The sequence below is a fragment of the Toxorhynchites rutilus genome, chromosome 2 (assembly GCF_029784135.1).
Source record: "Toxorhynchites rutilus septentrionalis strain SRP chromosome 2, ASM2978413v1, whole genome shotgun sequence".
Lineage (NCBI taxonomy): Eukaryota > Metazoa > Arthropoda > Insecta > Diptera > Culicidae > Toxorhynchites > Toxorhynchites rutilus.
The window spans coordinates 231,495,887-231,513,427 of NC_073745.1; the positions used below are offsets into that span (position 1 = coordinate 231,495,887).

General features: G+C 37.9%; 1 protein-coding gene across 2 annotated transcripts in view; it reads left to right on the forward strand.

Annotated features, from left to right (window-relative positions):
* Positions 1-17,541, forward strand: part of LOC129768558 (uncharacterized) — a 117,450-nt gene that overhangs the window by 69,621 nt on the left and 30,288 nt on the right. For both annotated transcript variants that reach the window (XM_055770289.1, XM_055770288.1), the window contains exon 4: positions 5,881-6,061. In XM_055770289.1, the coding sequence (XP_055626264.1) occupies positions 5,881-6,061 (181 nt within the window). The remainder of the gene's footprint in view (positions 1-5,880; positions 6,062-17,541) is intronic.

Genomic DNA, 17,541 nt, shown 5'->3' on the forward strand with positions numbered 1-17,541 from the left:
TCTTACCACACTGCTTCCATATGTAGGTGTCCCAATCTAAGTGCTGTTGAATTACGTCACCAAGGCTAGTGACCGAATCGTGATATGGCAAGAGATTTCCATTCAAGAAATTTGATTTTGGGGTCGTGAAATGTATATATCCTGGGATTTATCTGTATTCAACAGAAGTTTATTATTTTCTGCCCACTTAGCGATCAGCGATAAGTTCCTATTTATTAATAACGAAGCATCTTGGTTCGATAAGCCAGTACAATCAAAGCAGATGACATGCAAACCTGCGAAATGGTGAACTCTGCAATTATTTGGATTGTTCGGAAGATCATTGATATAGAGTGAAAAAAGTAAGGGGCCTAGCACAGACCTTTGTGTCACTCCTGATGTTACCCGTAACAGCTGTAAAAAGTATTGATACTTAAAAAAGTTTGGAAACGATTTGACAAGTATGAGTTAATTAGCAGAACAGCATTGCGATCGAAGCCAAATTTCAAACTCAATTTTTGAAGTAGATTATTATGCGACACTCTATCGAAGGCTTTCGAAAATCCAGCATAATAAGCACAACAGTACCGGAACCATCCAAAATGAGAACTCGTCGTTTCTCCTTCCAGAATAGTCATGATCGACATCTGGGATTCCAACTCAGACTCAGACTCAGAGATTCCTCTCCGGGTGTAGACCTGTTTTAGTTTAACTTCCATCCTTCGACATTTTGGAAATTTGTAAATCTACAACGAACCAATAATCGTGTACCCAACAACGTAAGCTACAACTCATCTACGGCTACCTCTGCCGGAGAAGCAGCAAATCTGTTTTCAAACTACTTTCAAAGTGTGTTCAGCTCTACCTCGCTTCAAAGTCATCAAAGTAGTTTCCAAGATGTGCCTTTCTATAATGTTCATCTGCCCCTCATCGATTTCTCTAGGGCAGAAGTGCGGAATGTATTAGAAGATCTTGACGTGTCAAAAGGAGCAGGAGTCGATGGTTTACCACCACTTTTATTCAAAAACTGTGTTACATCTCTAGTGGAGCCTTTGACACTACTGTTTAATCGATCCGTGCAAGAGAAAACGTTTCCGGCTATGTGGAAAACTGCTTCTATGATCCCCATTCATAAAGCTGGAAGCTTGCAACGAGTCGAGAACTACCGCGGCATCTCGATACTCTGTTGCTTAGGAAAAGTTCTAGAATCCCTTATTCATAAAGTTTTACTGGCTGCAGCAACACCGTCGATTTCTGAATACCAGCATGGATTTGTTCCTCGTCGCTCCACAACATCCAACTTGATGTGCTACACAAGCAGCTTGTTCCAGGAAATGGAACGTCGGAATCAAGTCGATTCTATTTATGTCGACTTCTCGAAGGCCTTTGACACTGTACCGCATGCCTTCGCAGTGGAGAAGCTGAAGTACATGGGCTTTCCAAACTGGATCACGGACTGGTTACTATCTTATCTGACGGGTCGGAAGGCGTTCGTACAACTCAACTCTGCACGATCGGAATTATTTGAAATAGCGTCCGGTGTTCCACAGGGAAGCGTACTGGGTCCTCTTATCTTTGTTCTCTTTATAAATGATCTATGCCCCCGATTGTCATCCGGGAAGCTATTATATGCAGACGACCTAAAAATATTCAGAGTAATCAAGTCAACACTGGATTGTACTGCGCTACAAACGGATATTAACATCACTTCGCAATGGTGCTCCGATAATGGTATGCATTTGAACATCACTAAATGCAAGGTAATCACGTTCACCCGTGGTATGTCGCCGATCAATCACGTCTACTCAATTAACACAACTCCTCTAGAACGTGTTCAGTCCAACGCGATCTGGGCGTTGTCAGTGACTCCAAGCTGACGTTCAACGAACATATCGCCACCATAACAGCCAAAGCGTTTTCTGTTCTCGGATTCATCCGCCGAAACGCATCGCAGTTTACCGACATCTATGCCCTGAAAGCGCTTTTCTGTACGTTAGTGCGCAGTACTCTGGAATATGCCTCGCCGATCTGGTCACCCTATCACGTTGCTCAAGTGATCAGCATTGAACGTGTACAGAGGCAATTCGTGCGCTTCGCCCTCCGTAACCTTCCCTGGAACGACCCGGCTAATCTCCCTGATTATGCGGCTCGCTGCCAACTTATAGACCTTCAGTTACTATCAGCACGAAGAACCCAGACACAACGGCTGTTCATATTCGACCTTTTGAAAAACAACATCGATTGTCCAGACCTACTTGAAAAAGTTTCGTTTTACGTTCCTCAACGTCAACTTAGACAATTGCCTTTAATTATCGTTCCTAGACATAGAACAAGTTATGGGTTCAACAGCCCATTCAGCAGCTGCCTAAGGGCGTTCAACAATGTTAGTAGCAGTTTCGACTTTAATATGGCTAAAAATGATTTTAAAAACCGAATAATGAACGTAGTTTAAGTTTAAGATCTGTGCGACTAGGTCGAAGATTAATAATAATAATAATAATAATAATAATCTTCAAAACAAGTGCGTTGGGTTTGATTTTACGAGCAGATGGGACCAGATTCTCGCTGATGTAGATCCGTTTATCTGATTTGAAGCCGATTTGAGAAAGAGAAAGATCTTCGTTGTGGGTACTGTGTGGCACCATACGCTATAATAATAATAATAATAATAATAATGTAAAAAAGTTTTCCGAGATAACAGTAAATCTTGACGTTTCATGCAATTCTAAGACATTTGGCATCAATTTTTTTTGAAACCCCCGAATTCCCTTACTTGGGTGATTTATCGGTTTTCAAAAAACTCAAATTTTAACGTCTACGGCCCTAGTAAATGTAGTCCGATTGAGCTTATATTTTGTAAATGGTATTTTATCGTGCAAATGAACATTTCGCAAAAAGTCCCGTGTGAAAATTCGATATGACGATTTTTATTGGCACCCAAAACTATACGTTTTCGTATTTCGAAAAAACGACCCAGTCTCAGAGTGACGATTTTCGAAAAAAAAATTTTTGGAGATGACAGTAGATCTCGACGTTTCATGCAATTTGAAGACATTTGGCATAAAAAAAATCGAAAACCCCAATTGCCTTTACTCCCCCCTTGGGTGATTTTTTGGTTTTCAAAAAACCCAAAAACTTTGACGGCTTTGCTAGTAAATGAAGTCCGATTGAGCTGACATTTTGCATAGGGTAGTTTTTCGTGGGAATCAAAATTTTTATTCAAGTTTCCTTTGAAAATTCGAAGTTCACTTTTGCCCCATACATCCATTGGCACTCTATCCTATAGTTATAGTTATAGTTATGAAATGCAGTGTACAATCGGAAAAACTGTTTTCACTAATATTGTTGATATGATAATAAAAAAATGACAGTTTAAGTAGCTACCATATACTTACAAAAAATTGAAAATAAAAAACCAGAAAAAACAGGACAGAATCGATCTAGCTAAACCCGAATAGTAAAAAACAATTTTCGCTTTTGTTTTGCTTTGTTCTTCAATAGCTCTCATCTCAATAGCAGTCGACCTGTGAACTCTAGATACACATTGTTCGAAGGACTTCTTTGTAGGATAATTCAGAATGGCTTAAAAATATGTTAGAACCAGTTTGAATGTAAATACACTTAGTCAATTTTAAGTGCCTGAAACAGATAAGTTAGCATATTTTGTTCAGTCCGAGAAGCGCACTGAAGAGGGAAACAAATCAGAACGTAAATCCCACCCCCTTTTTTCTCTTCGTGACGCAACAGCCTAGCATAAAAGTAGCCACCCGACCGCGCTCAGGGACAGTCTTTTCTCAACCATCAGCGTGCAAACAACAAGTGCAAGAATGCAAGCAGCAAGAATAACACCCAGAAGCAACCAACACATCATCGCAAAAGTGCTACATCAGAAGCAGCAAGAACAACAAGAACAGTCGCGGCAAGAGTAGCCCACAACAGCAAGAGTTTCAACATCGATGAAAACATAACCACATCAGCGGTGGCACTAATACTATCAGTAGCAGGAGAAATTTAACAGTGACGCAATCTGATCTTTAAATTAAAATTCCAAAGTGTAAATCGAACATTCAGTGATTTAGAGAAATAAAATGTATATAGAATAGATACTTGCAAATCACCATGCTTTCACTCCGCGCTACTCTCATTCCACGAAGAGTTTTCTAAAACACATCCTGAAAGAGTTTACATGCTCTTTTCAGAGCATAGAGCGGAGCAACAACAGGAGATCTGAGACAATCAGAACTGACATTAAAAATATATATATTCCAGATTTTTTCTCAATTGACAATTTTCTAGCAAGGCAATAATTGACATTGCCAAAGTAAAACCTCTATATACGACGCATATACAATTATCACCTCGAATGGAATATTTCGGAGGACTTCTGTTTCCCTTTTTTCATTTGTTACTTCGGACTTCGAATTCACACTTTGGCTGTAACCATTCTATGTGTTGATGTGGCGAATCACTCATACGCCATTTGATCTGCGCACATGTGACGTCAGGCACCCGGGCACTGTTATTGTTCCGTCCGATATACAATTGGAAGCATTCGGGTTTTAACTGCCGCCCCACGTGTGCAAATGACGGTAGATCGCGAATTAAACTGTCTTTCCCAACGCTAATAAATCGTTAAAATCGCTTCGTAATTCCAAGAATTCTTTTAAAGTTTTCACACCGCTGAAATCACAACGGCATCTCATTTCGAAAGGGGTTTCCCGTTTTGAAAACTGCTAATTAATCGATTTACATGCGTGGTACCGTCGAATTCGTTCCGACGACGCGTAGCGAAATCATCGAACTCGTTGGCAGTATTGTTTTGGTGGATGAAATCGATGACGCGGATTCTAATATAACTCGGGCAAAGCGAACAGAACGCAAAAGATGTATATCTCGTTAAAAAAAGAAACATGCGTGCCGCCCTAAGCCATATGGTTGATTTTTATCCAAAGTATTGCAACAACAGCTCACCAATAGCTACGGCATCCCAGCTGCGTATGGAGCATAGTGAAAAGCTATTTTTATCCTGTGGCAATAATAGTAGCTTCAAGCAACAATTGCTGCCCCGGTTACTATCCCATGTGGGAAATGTTGTACTATTTTACTAGTTTATTTGCTTTGGGAGGAGAGCCAGGCAAACCCATAGTTTATGCGAGGATAATTGCTATCAGAATGGCTACATTATATCGATCAGGGTAATGATTTTAGAGAGTATTGCCCCATTGCGGTAATTTGTGTGCCGCACAGATACTTGTTTCAAACAATTATCACTTCTAGAGCAATCGAATTAGGTTGCTTGTGCTTCCATGTTTCGTCATGATTTCCTATTTCATCCCAGTTAACGGTAACAATATTCAAGCTTACGGATATCATATGTTGGGTAATGCACATATGCCAATGAACTCTTGTGGCGACATTTGGCGATACTGTCTAAGCACGACCTATCCCAGGATTTTTCACAGCAAAGTTTCTGTCGCCAACGACTACATTCACTAAACAAAATAAAATCTACAAAGTCATTCACACTCTGAGAATGCAGCTTCTGCTATGCAAAAGGATGCGCTATGAGGTGGAGAAAAATTCGTGCTGCTGCAGCTGAAGGCTATATTTAGATCAACGCGAGTGGGTTAAGCGACATTCTTATGCAACTTTCACTTCTATATCTACCAACATTTTCCGCTACCAAAGTATTTTTGACATCCGACGCACATGTTTGTGGTCTGTTGCACTTTCACAACTGATCGTTTCTGTGATCTGATGGTATAAAAATACAATCTTGGCTCAAGACGCAGTATGTCGTAAAGGTACAATTTTGTTGAACACTTACCGGTGTTTACCTTGACACATGAACTCATGGAGCATGAACGCGCGCTAAAACAGTGCATTTCTCTCTCATTTCAGTCCAACCCTCAGCTCCCGCATTCGAGCGCTAAGGACGAGCATGGAACAGGTCCCCACGGTGACGACGCTGCTGAGGGCGTCCCGCGATGCCAACGAGTACCTGCTGAAAGAGGTATTCCGGGACATCCTGGAGAATGGCATCTCCCGAGAGAATCTCAACTCGACAGATCGCAGCGGAAGGGTGAGTTCCGTTCACAGTTCAATATTATGATTCTGCAGCCAGTTAATCAACAATCAGAACTCCTCCTACGGCGCCGCCCCATTGCCCTACTTTTCGTGAGAGTTTGGGAAGCGTTATGGTGATGACATCATGCAATTATTAGGGTCAATAAATTATGTCCCTAAGTGACACTCTTCACTCTCCATCATGCACAGGCATACAATGCATCTGCGAATGTGCAAAAGAGGGCAATGGGCCTTCACGAGTGATACGGCAGCATATAAGGTAAATTGCTATGTGCGAAGCTGTATTTGGGTCAAACACATGTCACGAAGAGAGCAGTTCGCTTGCCTTCCCAACGCCAATGCCAACCCAAATGGGTAGGGGTTGGATGAATAATTGATTTCACTTTCACTGGAAAAAATTGCACCGGCGGGTAGTATCAGTTTATCAAAGTTGTATACTATGGAAAGCCAACTGTTATGAGTTGTGGGGACAATTGAAAACATATCCAGAGAATGTTCTGTATGTGGATACATTTTGGCCGTGCTCACCAAAATCATGTTGCTACCGTTTAGTTAATTGTAGGTCAACTGTAACCGTTCCGTACTTCAGTTGCTGTATGGGCAATTCCAATTGAAATCGAACTAAAATGCAGATATTAAAAACTTGTATTTTTGATTCGAACGAAAGTTTGTTTCCGTTTGGGTTGGAGGAAATATATGAGTTTTCCACAGCATTTGGGATTTTTTTGACTCAAGTGTACCTTTTGATAAGGGCGTATCGATTTTAGTAAGAGAAATCTTCGAATATTTATATCTCAAAAACTATGAGTCCTACCGAAATTATAGAAAGAGTTTTTTTTTTTTTTTTTTCCAATTCGTTTATTTGTAAGGCTCAATCGCATAAGCTTTGCGGAGCCGCTAACTCAAGTTTTGTTTATACAAAAATTTCATCTTAAATATATGTTTAGTAGGTTTCGACCGATTACTCGCGGTTTACTCGAGGTTAGAGGGGCAACAATTTTTGTGGGACGGGTCAGGTTAGGGATATGGATATGAGGTATCATTGTCTCAACCGAGGGTTGCCGTACGCACTGTAGCATTGTGCATAATGACCAGGGATAGCATCTGGTGTTCGACTAGCTGTCGAGGGTGGGCGACGGTGAGATGAGGGGACAATACAAACAAACTAATAATGAAAAAGAAAAAAAACACAAAAGCATTAAATTCTTATACTAGACCGTTTCACAAACATATAGATCAACTGCATATAGCAGATGTCGCGAGTTCCCAACACGTCTCTAACAGGAACATAGGGTTGTCTTCCTTGGACCTCAAGGGCATTCAAAAGGTACTCTCTGGCTGCGTAATTATCCGTACATTGCCAAACTGCGTGATCGATGTCATCGTAACCGTTTCCACACCGACAGACATTGTTTTGAACAAGATTTATTCTGTGGAGGTGCACATCTAGCGAGTAGTGGTTGGACATAAGTCTACTCATTACACGAATGAAGTCACGACTTACGTCCAAGCCTTTGAACCACGCTCTCGAAGAAACCTTTGGAATAATTGAATATAACCACCGCCCAAGACTTCCAGTGTCCCAATCGGTTTGCCAACTCAAGAGGGAATATAGAAAGAGTTGTAGAGCATTGATGTCCAAACATGAAAAATATACACTGAGAGAAAAAAATAGTACTTTTTTTTATTTACAAAAAAAAAACTTCAATTTGCAATATCTAAAACACATATTTTGATTTTTTTTTAAATTTTTTCATAAAAAATAGAAGTTATATAGAAAATTTAAAAAATGGGTGCAAGATGATAGAGCTATTTTTGACGAACTTTGTGAAACATCGAATTTTTATGAATTTCCGAAACTCCGAATTTTTGTATGTTAACAATCATTTTTAGCCACAAATTATGAATCCTGATGTGATTGAAAATAAAAATCTTCTCATCAATCACCTTCTATATGCAGCCATTCTCGAGATATTTGAAAAACAAATTCTAATTTATTGTCTTTTTCAATTATAATTTCTTTTTTATTTATATATGTATTTTTTAGATTTTTAAAAAAAAAAATTTCATATAACATAGAAGTCATTTGGAAAATTTAAATAATGAGTACAAGACGGTAAAACTATTTTGACGAAAATTTGATTGTATGTTAACAATCATTTTTAACCACAAATTATGAATTTTGATGTGATTCAAAACAAAAAAGCTCTTTATCAATCTCCTTGTAAATGCAGCCATTCTCGAAATATGAAAAAAAAAAATTCCAATTTATTGTCTTTTTTATAGTAAATAGGCTCTTTTTATATGTTCGTCGTGTTATACCGCCATGTTCTAAAATTTTATGAATTTGATTATAATTTTCAACAACTTTTCTAAATACATTATTATGCTGAAACGTTGAAAAACATTTGAAGACATGTGGGTTAATACAAAACGTAGCGATCGCTGCAAAAAAAATCGAAGGCCGGTTCAGGATTAGCCCTATGTTTTCCCCTTTTTTAGCAGTCGTGAATCACACCGACCTGTTTAAAACATATTTCGAGAGTTATAGTATTCATTTCAATGTCGAAGTTGCCAAAAAACGAGGATTTTATGTGATGAGTGGCCACCGGATCAAGGCCACCTTCCCCTATTCCGATTGAATTTTAAAGCACTCGCTAGACAAGTTGTTGTTTCTTTCGAAGGTTTGGTTATGCACTGCGTTTCACAACTATAGAACCACTCACTTTTTCTGAGTTTCCAGAGATATATAAGAAGTCGGTTGAATTAAGATATATAGTGTAGAATACAATAACTATCTTCATTTATAAGACTGCCCATTTCAACTTTATTGTTGTGTTCAGGCGGGAAACATTAGAAAAAACTAAAATTTCAGTGTTTCATAACTATAGAACCAGATGGAAAAACTCTCACTCCTTCACAAAACTAACGTCATTTTCACATGAATTACAATAAGTTACTAATTCGTAGGTCATTATTAGTTCTCAATCAGTTCAAATAACCCATTTGGGGTGGCTTCGATCAAGCTGGGCCAAGTTGTAGTGTGTATCTCGTTCTACGCAGAGGATACTCCTCGTTTAAGCTCTTCAAATTACTCATATTGCTTGTAAGCTGCATCTACTATTCGTACGATCACTCCTGACGATCAGTTCCTGACAAGGTTTTGATTTGATAAACAGGCTGACCAGTTCAGAAACTGAAGTCCCTATTCATTAAACCATGCCATGACCTTCAGGATTTTATGAATTGCTGCCAAATTACCCAATTATCACATTGTTTTTTATGCAAAGACAGCGGTAAATGATTCTGAAGTACTTCGTTGGACTTCTGACTGTTCATTCGTGTTGATGGTAAGCTATCTAAACCAGGCCTTTTTGAGAAAATTCTCCCCAAACCATCAAACTGCCGCCAGCGAAGAATACAATGTATCATAAACTTAAGAGGCATAATCGAAAATTGTATTTTCTATACTACGTGACTTTTGACGACAACTCATGAGCAATTTTGCCTGATGATGTTATTTATAGATGACTCATTCGGTGTCTGATGAAGTAGTTGATAATGGAACTATAAGCCCACCCTCTCAAATCCAGTTTGAAGATGCTTTCCAAACAATTTATGCTGGTTTAATAACTAAAACAAATTTACCGAAGGACAACTTTTCCCATATTTTTTGATTTAAAGAAAAATGTTTGCGGAATTTTGTATCTATTGTTCAACGTCTTGTTGTTTTTGTTTCAAGATAATTTAATTTAATAGTTTCATGTGAACTTAAGCGTTTCTCTCTTTATAACGACATCCGAATTCTCTATAGCGATAGTTATTCATAGCGACAATTCTCTATAACGACGGTCCCTTGCGATATCGCTATAGAGAACTTTCACTGTAGTTATTCCGAATAAAAAATAAAATTAGTGAAAAAAAAAATTAAGTTAAACGGTTTCATTGTGATTAAACATAGCAACGTACTGAAAGCTAGAAAATAATTACGCAAGTCACAGTTATCAGTTGTCACACCTCTTCCTTCATTATTCTAGGGAAATGATGATAAAAAATAAAAAATAAAATCATGGGGCACGTCTAATTTCCATTATCCACATTTAACGATTCCATTATATGCCCCACGATTTTATTTAAGTCTCATCTAGATTAATGAAGGAAGGGGTGTAGTAACTGCTAACTGCTACTTTCCTTATTATTTTCTAGTTTTTAGTACATTGCTATGTTTAATCACAATGAAATTGTTTAACTTAAAAAGTTTTTTTTTATTTATTTGATTTTTTTTATTTAGTACATAATCTGTTTCAATATAATATTTCTCGGGGAGGCAAAAGCCTTAAGTGCTACGCTTCTTAAAATCTAGTAGAAAAAAAATTTACCATATCTACAATAAAAACATTGTATCGTATTCTATTAATTAAATCATTTCATTTGATATCAATAATGAGTGGATTGCAAAAAATACATAGTGTGTTCTCCAAGTCAAGTTCGTTCTTTTGATACACATTTCCCAATCAACATTTTTTTAGATAATATGGAATCAGCTATTTTGTAGCGGCGGTCTAATTGGATTTTTCAAGGTCATGGAATAAGCAGTTCTAAAATGACAGCAGAGATAAAGGTGTTTTATAAATTTCAGAACAATCGGTCAGTTCCTATTGGTCAAATTTCTGTTGATTAATGTGATACATACAATCAGTTGGAGTTAAATAAAAGCGTTTAAAAAGTAATTTGCTATTTTTTGATTGAGGCCATCTTGGGTTTGGAGTTTTTAAGTTATGTGATCTCCTATTCAAGCCCTTTCATTTGATACCCATAATAACTGAGTCATGTGAAAAATATGTATCGCCATTTTGTGGTGGTGGTCATTTTAAATTAGCATTTTTTTCATGAATAACTGTGTTCTACTGATCAATCCCCTTCATTTGATACTCATATTGATAGGGTTTTGAAAAACAATATATTTGTTGCCGTTTTGTAAAGGTGGCCATTTTGAGTTTGCTTTTCTAATGAATAATATCGTTCTTCTAGTCAATTCCTTTCATTTGATACCCATATTGAGAGGGTTTTGGGAAAAAATATATTTATCGCCATTTTGTAGTCTATCTTAGATTTATAATTTTCATAAAAAACTGTGTTCTACTAGTCAAGTCCTTCCGTTTGATACCTATTTTAATGGGGTTTTGAGAAAATATGTAGCCCTCCATTTTGTAGCGGCCGCCATCTTGGATTTGTATTTTTCATAAATAACTGTGTTCTACTAGTCAAGCCCTTTCGTTTGATACCCATATTGATGGAGTTCTAAGAAAATATGGGATCAACCATTTTGTAGCGGCCGCCATCTTGCATTTTTAGGAAGGAAGGTCTTGTATTATAGAGACTTTAAATTTTTGCAGTTCATTCGTCTCTAGCCTTGAGAAAGGCCCTTTGAAAACTCTACTCTACTCTATTACTCTACTCCAGCGCTACCACCTCCGCCCTCTTGCCTTGAGAAAGGCACTCGATCCCTCGCCGTCCATCTCGTCCAGCAACGATGTTGTCCAGTCGGTGTCCACACAAAGAATGATTTTTAGGAACGAACGAACGTGATGAATTATAGAGGTTTTAAACTTTTCAGTTCATTCGCCTCTAGCGGATTTTTAGGATCATGAAATACGCAGTTTTATAGTGACTGCAGAGATAATCGTGTGTTCCAAATTTCAGATCAATCGGTCAACAGAAACGGGGTCAAATTTCTATGAATGTGGATTAATGGGGGCGCTACATACAAACATGTTACAGGGCAAGCTAAATGAAACCGTTTAAAAAAACAATAAAAATAGTCGTGTTCCAAAAAATAATGACTATGACAGCATCTTTCGCAGAACGACAACGGAACATCCAAACCGAATCGGTTGTGCAGAACAAATTTCTGCTTTCAATTTTCAATCGCAGTAAAATACCTTCTTCGCATCCAGCTTGAAATCCAACCGCACTTTGACGCCACTTTTAGCCCGGAAACAATGCACGAATTCGCGAAATTAAAAGATTGATCGGATAAGTCACCAATAAGCCTGAACGCACAAAAGCTTTCCCCGGCAAAACAAATCGATTAGCTTTGTATTATCTGAGATATTACTTAAAAATGCAAATAAGTTTTGGAAATAACTCTTTAGTGAAAGTTCTGGTGGTCCTGAAAAAAGGGCAGTGGTTTTATGGAAGTGGATGGAGGTAAATGAATGAGTAGACAGAATCCAGTCTGGGGCAATAGACGTTTGGGAGAACTCAAGAGAATGAGATCCTCTGCTCTCCGACGTTTCTGCAGGCGGCGTTGTACATTTGCAAAACAATAGCAGTATACTAGGCGTATGCAAGGAAATCTCCGTAGAAAACCGAAGCTTTTCTGGTCTTTTGTCAACTCCAAGAGAATGGAAGATGGCTTGCCCGTAAGCATGTATTTGGGGAACACCGCACTCGAGAAATGCAATCTTTTCGCTGCTCACTTCATGCGAGCATTTAATGACCTTCCTCTGCCATTAAGCACACTCGATCCAACGAACTGAATCTCGACATCTTTCGAGTTACCAGAGAGGTTGTGGAAACTGCGATCAGAAAATTGAAATATTCTTTGACTCCTGGGCCAGATGGTATTCCTTATTGTGTGCGGAAAAAGTGTGTCTCAAGTCTTGCGTACCCTCTATCGGTCCTCTTCGACACCTCTCTACAGCAGAGTACGTTTCCTTCGGTATGGAAACAGTAATTGATATTCCCAGTGCACAAGAAAGAAGATAAACGGAACATAGAAAACTACCGAAGAATAACATCACTCTGTGCCTGTTCGAAAGTTTTCGAAATCATAGTGAATGATGCCGTGTTTTCCTGTTGCAAAAACTATTTATCATCAGATCAGCTTAGATTCTTCCCAAAAAGATCAGTCGCTACCAATTTGGTCAACTTTGTTTCATTTTGTCTGCGCAGCATGGAGCAAGGCACTCAGGTAGACACAGTGTATACAGACCTTAAGGATGCTTTCGACCGTGTCGATTACAAAATCCTGATAGCAAGATTCAACAAACTCGGTATCTCCTTCAGATTTACGATATGGTTGAACTCCTATCTAACAAACCGGAGGATGTGTGTCAAAATTGGACCTGCGCAGTCTGCGACATTCTCTAATAACTCGGGAGTGCCTCAAGGAAGCAACCTAGGGCCATTGTTGTTCTCATTGTTCATCGACGAAATGTCCTTACTACTTCCACCTGAATGCCGCTTATTCTACGCGGATGACGTGAAAATTTATATGGTAATCAGGAACGCTCTTGATTGCCTTAAGCTCCAGAATATGGTCGACAGTAATATAATGTCGATGTCGATCGATCAGCATCTCGAAAGGCAGTACTATCGGAAGCTAAACCCAATTGCGTTTGGCTACTCCATCTCTGGTCAAGTGCTATCGCGAGTAAGCCACATCCGTGACCTTGGAGTGCCACTTGATAATGTACTTAGCTTCCGACTGCATTCCAGCGAAATAATCGCTAAAGCCAACCGGCATTTAGGATTTATCCTGAAAATTACAAGCCAATTCCATGATCCACACTGTCTCCGATTTCTAAACTGTTCGTTAGTTCGATCTATATTGGAGTTCAGCGCAGTTGTCTGGTGCCCATTTCAAGCAAATTGGATTTCGAAGATTGAATCTATTCACCGAAATTCGTACGACATGCTCTCCGAAACCTTCCGTGGCGGGATCCACTAAACTTGCCACCATACGAGGCACGTTGTCAACTTTTTGGACTGGAGATGCTGAAGAGAAGGCGTTTCAACACTCAGGCTATGTTTTGACCGGAGGAATCGACTGCCCTGCACTGTTGGCACAAGTTAACATGTATGCACCTGAACGTACTCTTCGTGTCTGGAACATTTTATATCTGGAAGGACGGAGTGTGAATTATGCGCTGCACAATCCTATCCGTTTCATGTCAGTCTGTTTCAACGAAGTTATCGACTTATTCGATTTCAATATCTCCTCGGACACTTTTCATAGGTGACTGACCCGTAGATGATCTATTGTTTTGATTTTGTAGTTTTTTTTTATTTTGGATGATCAATGTATTAGATGTAGTAGCGGTGTTTAGAATTAAATAATCATTTAGACCAAATAAGTGTCAGATGGTTAAAACAAATAAAATAAAATAAAATAAAAATAAAATAATATAAAATCATGCGCACGGATAGCTATCGTTCGAAATTTTTCATTATTTCTTACATGTTAAGTTTTTAGATTTTCATTTACAAGATTCCTATTAGACCGGTTCCGGTCTCACGTTAAAACGTATTGTTTATTACGTAGTGTGGCGGGTTTTCGATATGTATTTTTAAATGAGAACTAGCTGATCCGGCTAACTTCGTCTCGCCCAAAATTTATTTTTCGTTATCACGTTTTCTTACTAAGCGCACGATCATGGGTCCAATCGCAGAGCTGTTCATTGATTGATCTTCTAATCTACCCTTTAAAATTATTTTTTACTATAAAATTCAAGTTCTTCTGCCCAAAACTCGACATTAAAATATCAGATTATTTTCGGTACAATTCTCGTGCAAGATTTTTCATCCACTTACAAACAACATGTTTCTCCGTTACATGGAGTAAATGTTTGATACAGAAAATATGATAGAATGAAGACAGCCCTAAATCGGACAATTCTTTTTTCGAGTTTTGCTCTTATCAACACATTCGGCGATCCTTTTTTTTATATAGATAGAAGACGATATAGGAGTGCGTTTTGTCACATTAAAATCCATTTCCACTTTCGAACGAAGATCAATTTCGTTACTGCAAACATCAAATGGACTAACAACGCTTGTCAATATATAATTGTGGAACCCGCGCGAATTGAATTTTTCGAATTTTCCCATTTTCCTTCAGAGTTTTCCGAAAATTTGCAAGTGTCATGTTTGGTTGGCATTTATGTATTATTTTTATGGAATCCTCTCTCTATTCCAGAGAAGGGAGAGGTGTCATACCGTCATAGAAACATTTTTCGTACCCCAAAAATCCTCACATCCCAAATTTGGCTCCATTTGCTTTATGAGTTCTCGAGTTATGCAGAAATGTATGTTTCATTTGTACGGCAGCCTCCCCTTAGAGAGAGGGGAAGAGTGTCGAACCACCATAGAAACTCTAAAACCTCTATATGCCAAGTTTGATTCCATTTGCTTGATTGATTATCAAGTTTTTCAGCTATTCACCATAGAAACGTTTCGTGTCCCCTAAAACCTTCGCATGCCAAATTTGGCTCCATTTGCTTGATTAATTCTCGAGTTACAAACAAATTTGTGTTTCATTTTCAAGACACCCTGAAACGTTCACACGCCGAATTTGGGTTCGTTTACTTGATTAATTCTCGAGTTATAAACAAATTTGTGTTTCATTTGTATGGCAGTCCTCCCTTAGAGAGGTGTCTCGAACTATCATAAAAAGCTTCCCCGGCCCCAAAAACCCCTACATACAAAATTTTACGTCGATCGGTTCACGGACCGCTTCCATAAGAATCAGACAGACAGATAGACAGGCAGAAATTCATTTATATATATATATATATATATATATATATATATATATATATATATATATATATATATATATATATATATAGATATATATATATATATATATATATATATATATATATATATATATATATATATATATATATATATATATATATATATAGATTTTAGTGACGATATTTTCTACAAAAATTTAAAAAATATATAAAGCGACCATTTTAGTAAGTTTTTGAATATCGAAAAAACCGCTACGTTGCGCGTTAGAGGATACATTTTTACATTTCCGAATAAATTTCAGCTAAAACACCGCTACAGACTCGAACGCTTGATTAAATCTCCAATGGTGTAATAATCTTATGTCCTATTTCGAAAGAAAACTGATTTATTAACATAGTGTGATGAAAAGATTATTTCTACCAAAAAACACTGACTTCAATTCGGAAACCCTGCAGATAATTCACATTAAAGTGATGGGGATAAGATGAATATAAAGCAATGATAAATTGCAATTGAGTGCTCCCGTGGCCGAGTGGTTAGCGTCATAACTAACATGCCGGGTGTTCGGGTTCGATTCCCGTTCTGGTCGGGGGAATTTTTCGTCAAAGAAATTTCCTCCGACTTGCACTGTGATCACGCGTATTCTAGAGCTTGCCACTCAGAATGCATTCAAGGCGTGTTATTTGGCATAGAAATCTCAACTAAGTACTAATAAAAATGACGCAAGTAATACTACGTTGAGACGGTGAAGTTCCTCTAGGAACGTTAGTGCCATTGAAGAAGAAGAAGAAGAAATTGCAATTGAACTTGTAATAGAATTATAGAATGGATGATACACCTTCTAAAAATAAAGTTTAACTCATTTTTTTACCACTTAGGACAACAAAAAATCGACGCGCATTGAAAATATCTGTACCGTTCCAGTGTCATTTCTTTTTTTATTGGCTGAACCATAAAAGGAATCATTCGTGCATAATTTATATCTGACTCCACAGGAGAATTATAAGCCATGACAACATGCATTATTAGCGCAGAGTATGATTACACAATCATAATTTTCATCAGAACATGCTAACCACTAACATGTACACTGCGTTTCACAACTATAGAACCACTCATTTTTTCTGTTTTTTTCAGAGATATGTAAGAAATTGGTTGAATTGAAGTATATAGTGTATGATATAACAACTATCTTCAATTGAAAGACTAGCCATTTGAACTTCATTGTTGTGTTCAGACGCGAAATATTCAAAAAACAAAAATTCCAGTGTTTCATAACTAGAGAACCAGATGGAAAAACTCTAACTCCTTTACAAAATAGCCGTCAATTTCACATGAATTACAATGAGTTTCTGATTTATAGGTCATCTTTAGTTCTTAATCAGTTCAAAAAACCCATTCGGGGTGGTTTCGACCAAGCTACGCCATGTTGTAGTGTGTATTTCGTTCTACGCGGAGGATGCTGCTAGTTGAGGCTCTTCAAATCACTCATTCTGCTTGTAAACTGCATCTATTATTCATACGATCACTCCTCATAAGTTCTTGATAGGGTTTTGATCTGGTAAACAATATGATCAATCCAGAAGTTGAAGCCCCTATTCATTAAATCATGCCATGACTCTTCGGATCTCTTGAATTGATGCCAAATTACCTATTTATCACATTGTTTTCGTGTAAAAATAGCAGTTAATGATTCAGAAGTACTTCTTTGCATTTATGACGGTTCATTCGTGTTGATGGTAAGCTACCTAGACCAGACCTTTTTGAGAGAATTCTCCCCAAACCATAAAAATCGCATCTCCAAAGCTGAGGGTCCAAAAACTAATGTGGAAGCTAATGCCATGGGCTTCACTATTTCAGGAGAACTTCTCTGTTTGAAAGAATTCCAACTTGAATAGAATTTCATACTGGGAGGACTTACGGAACTTG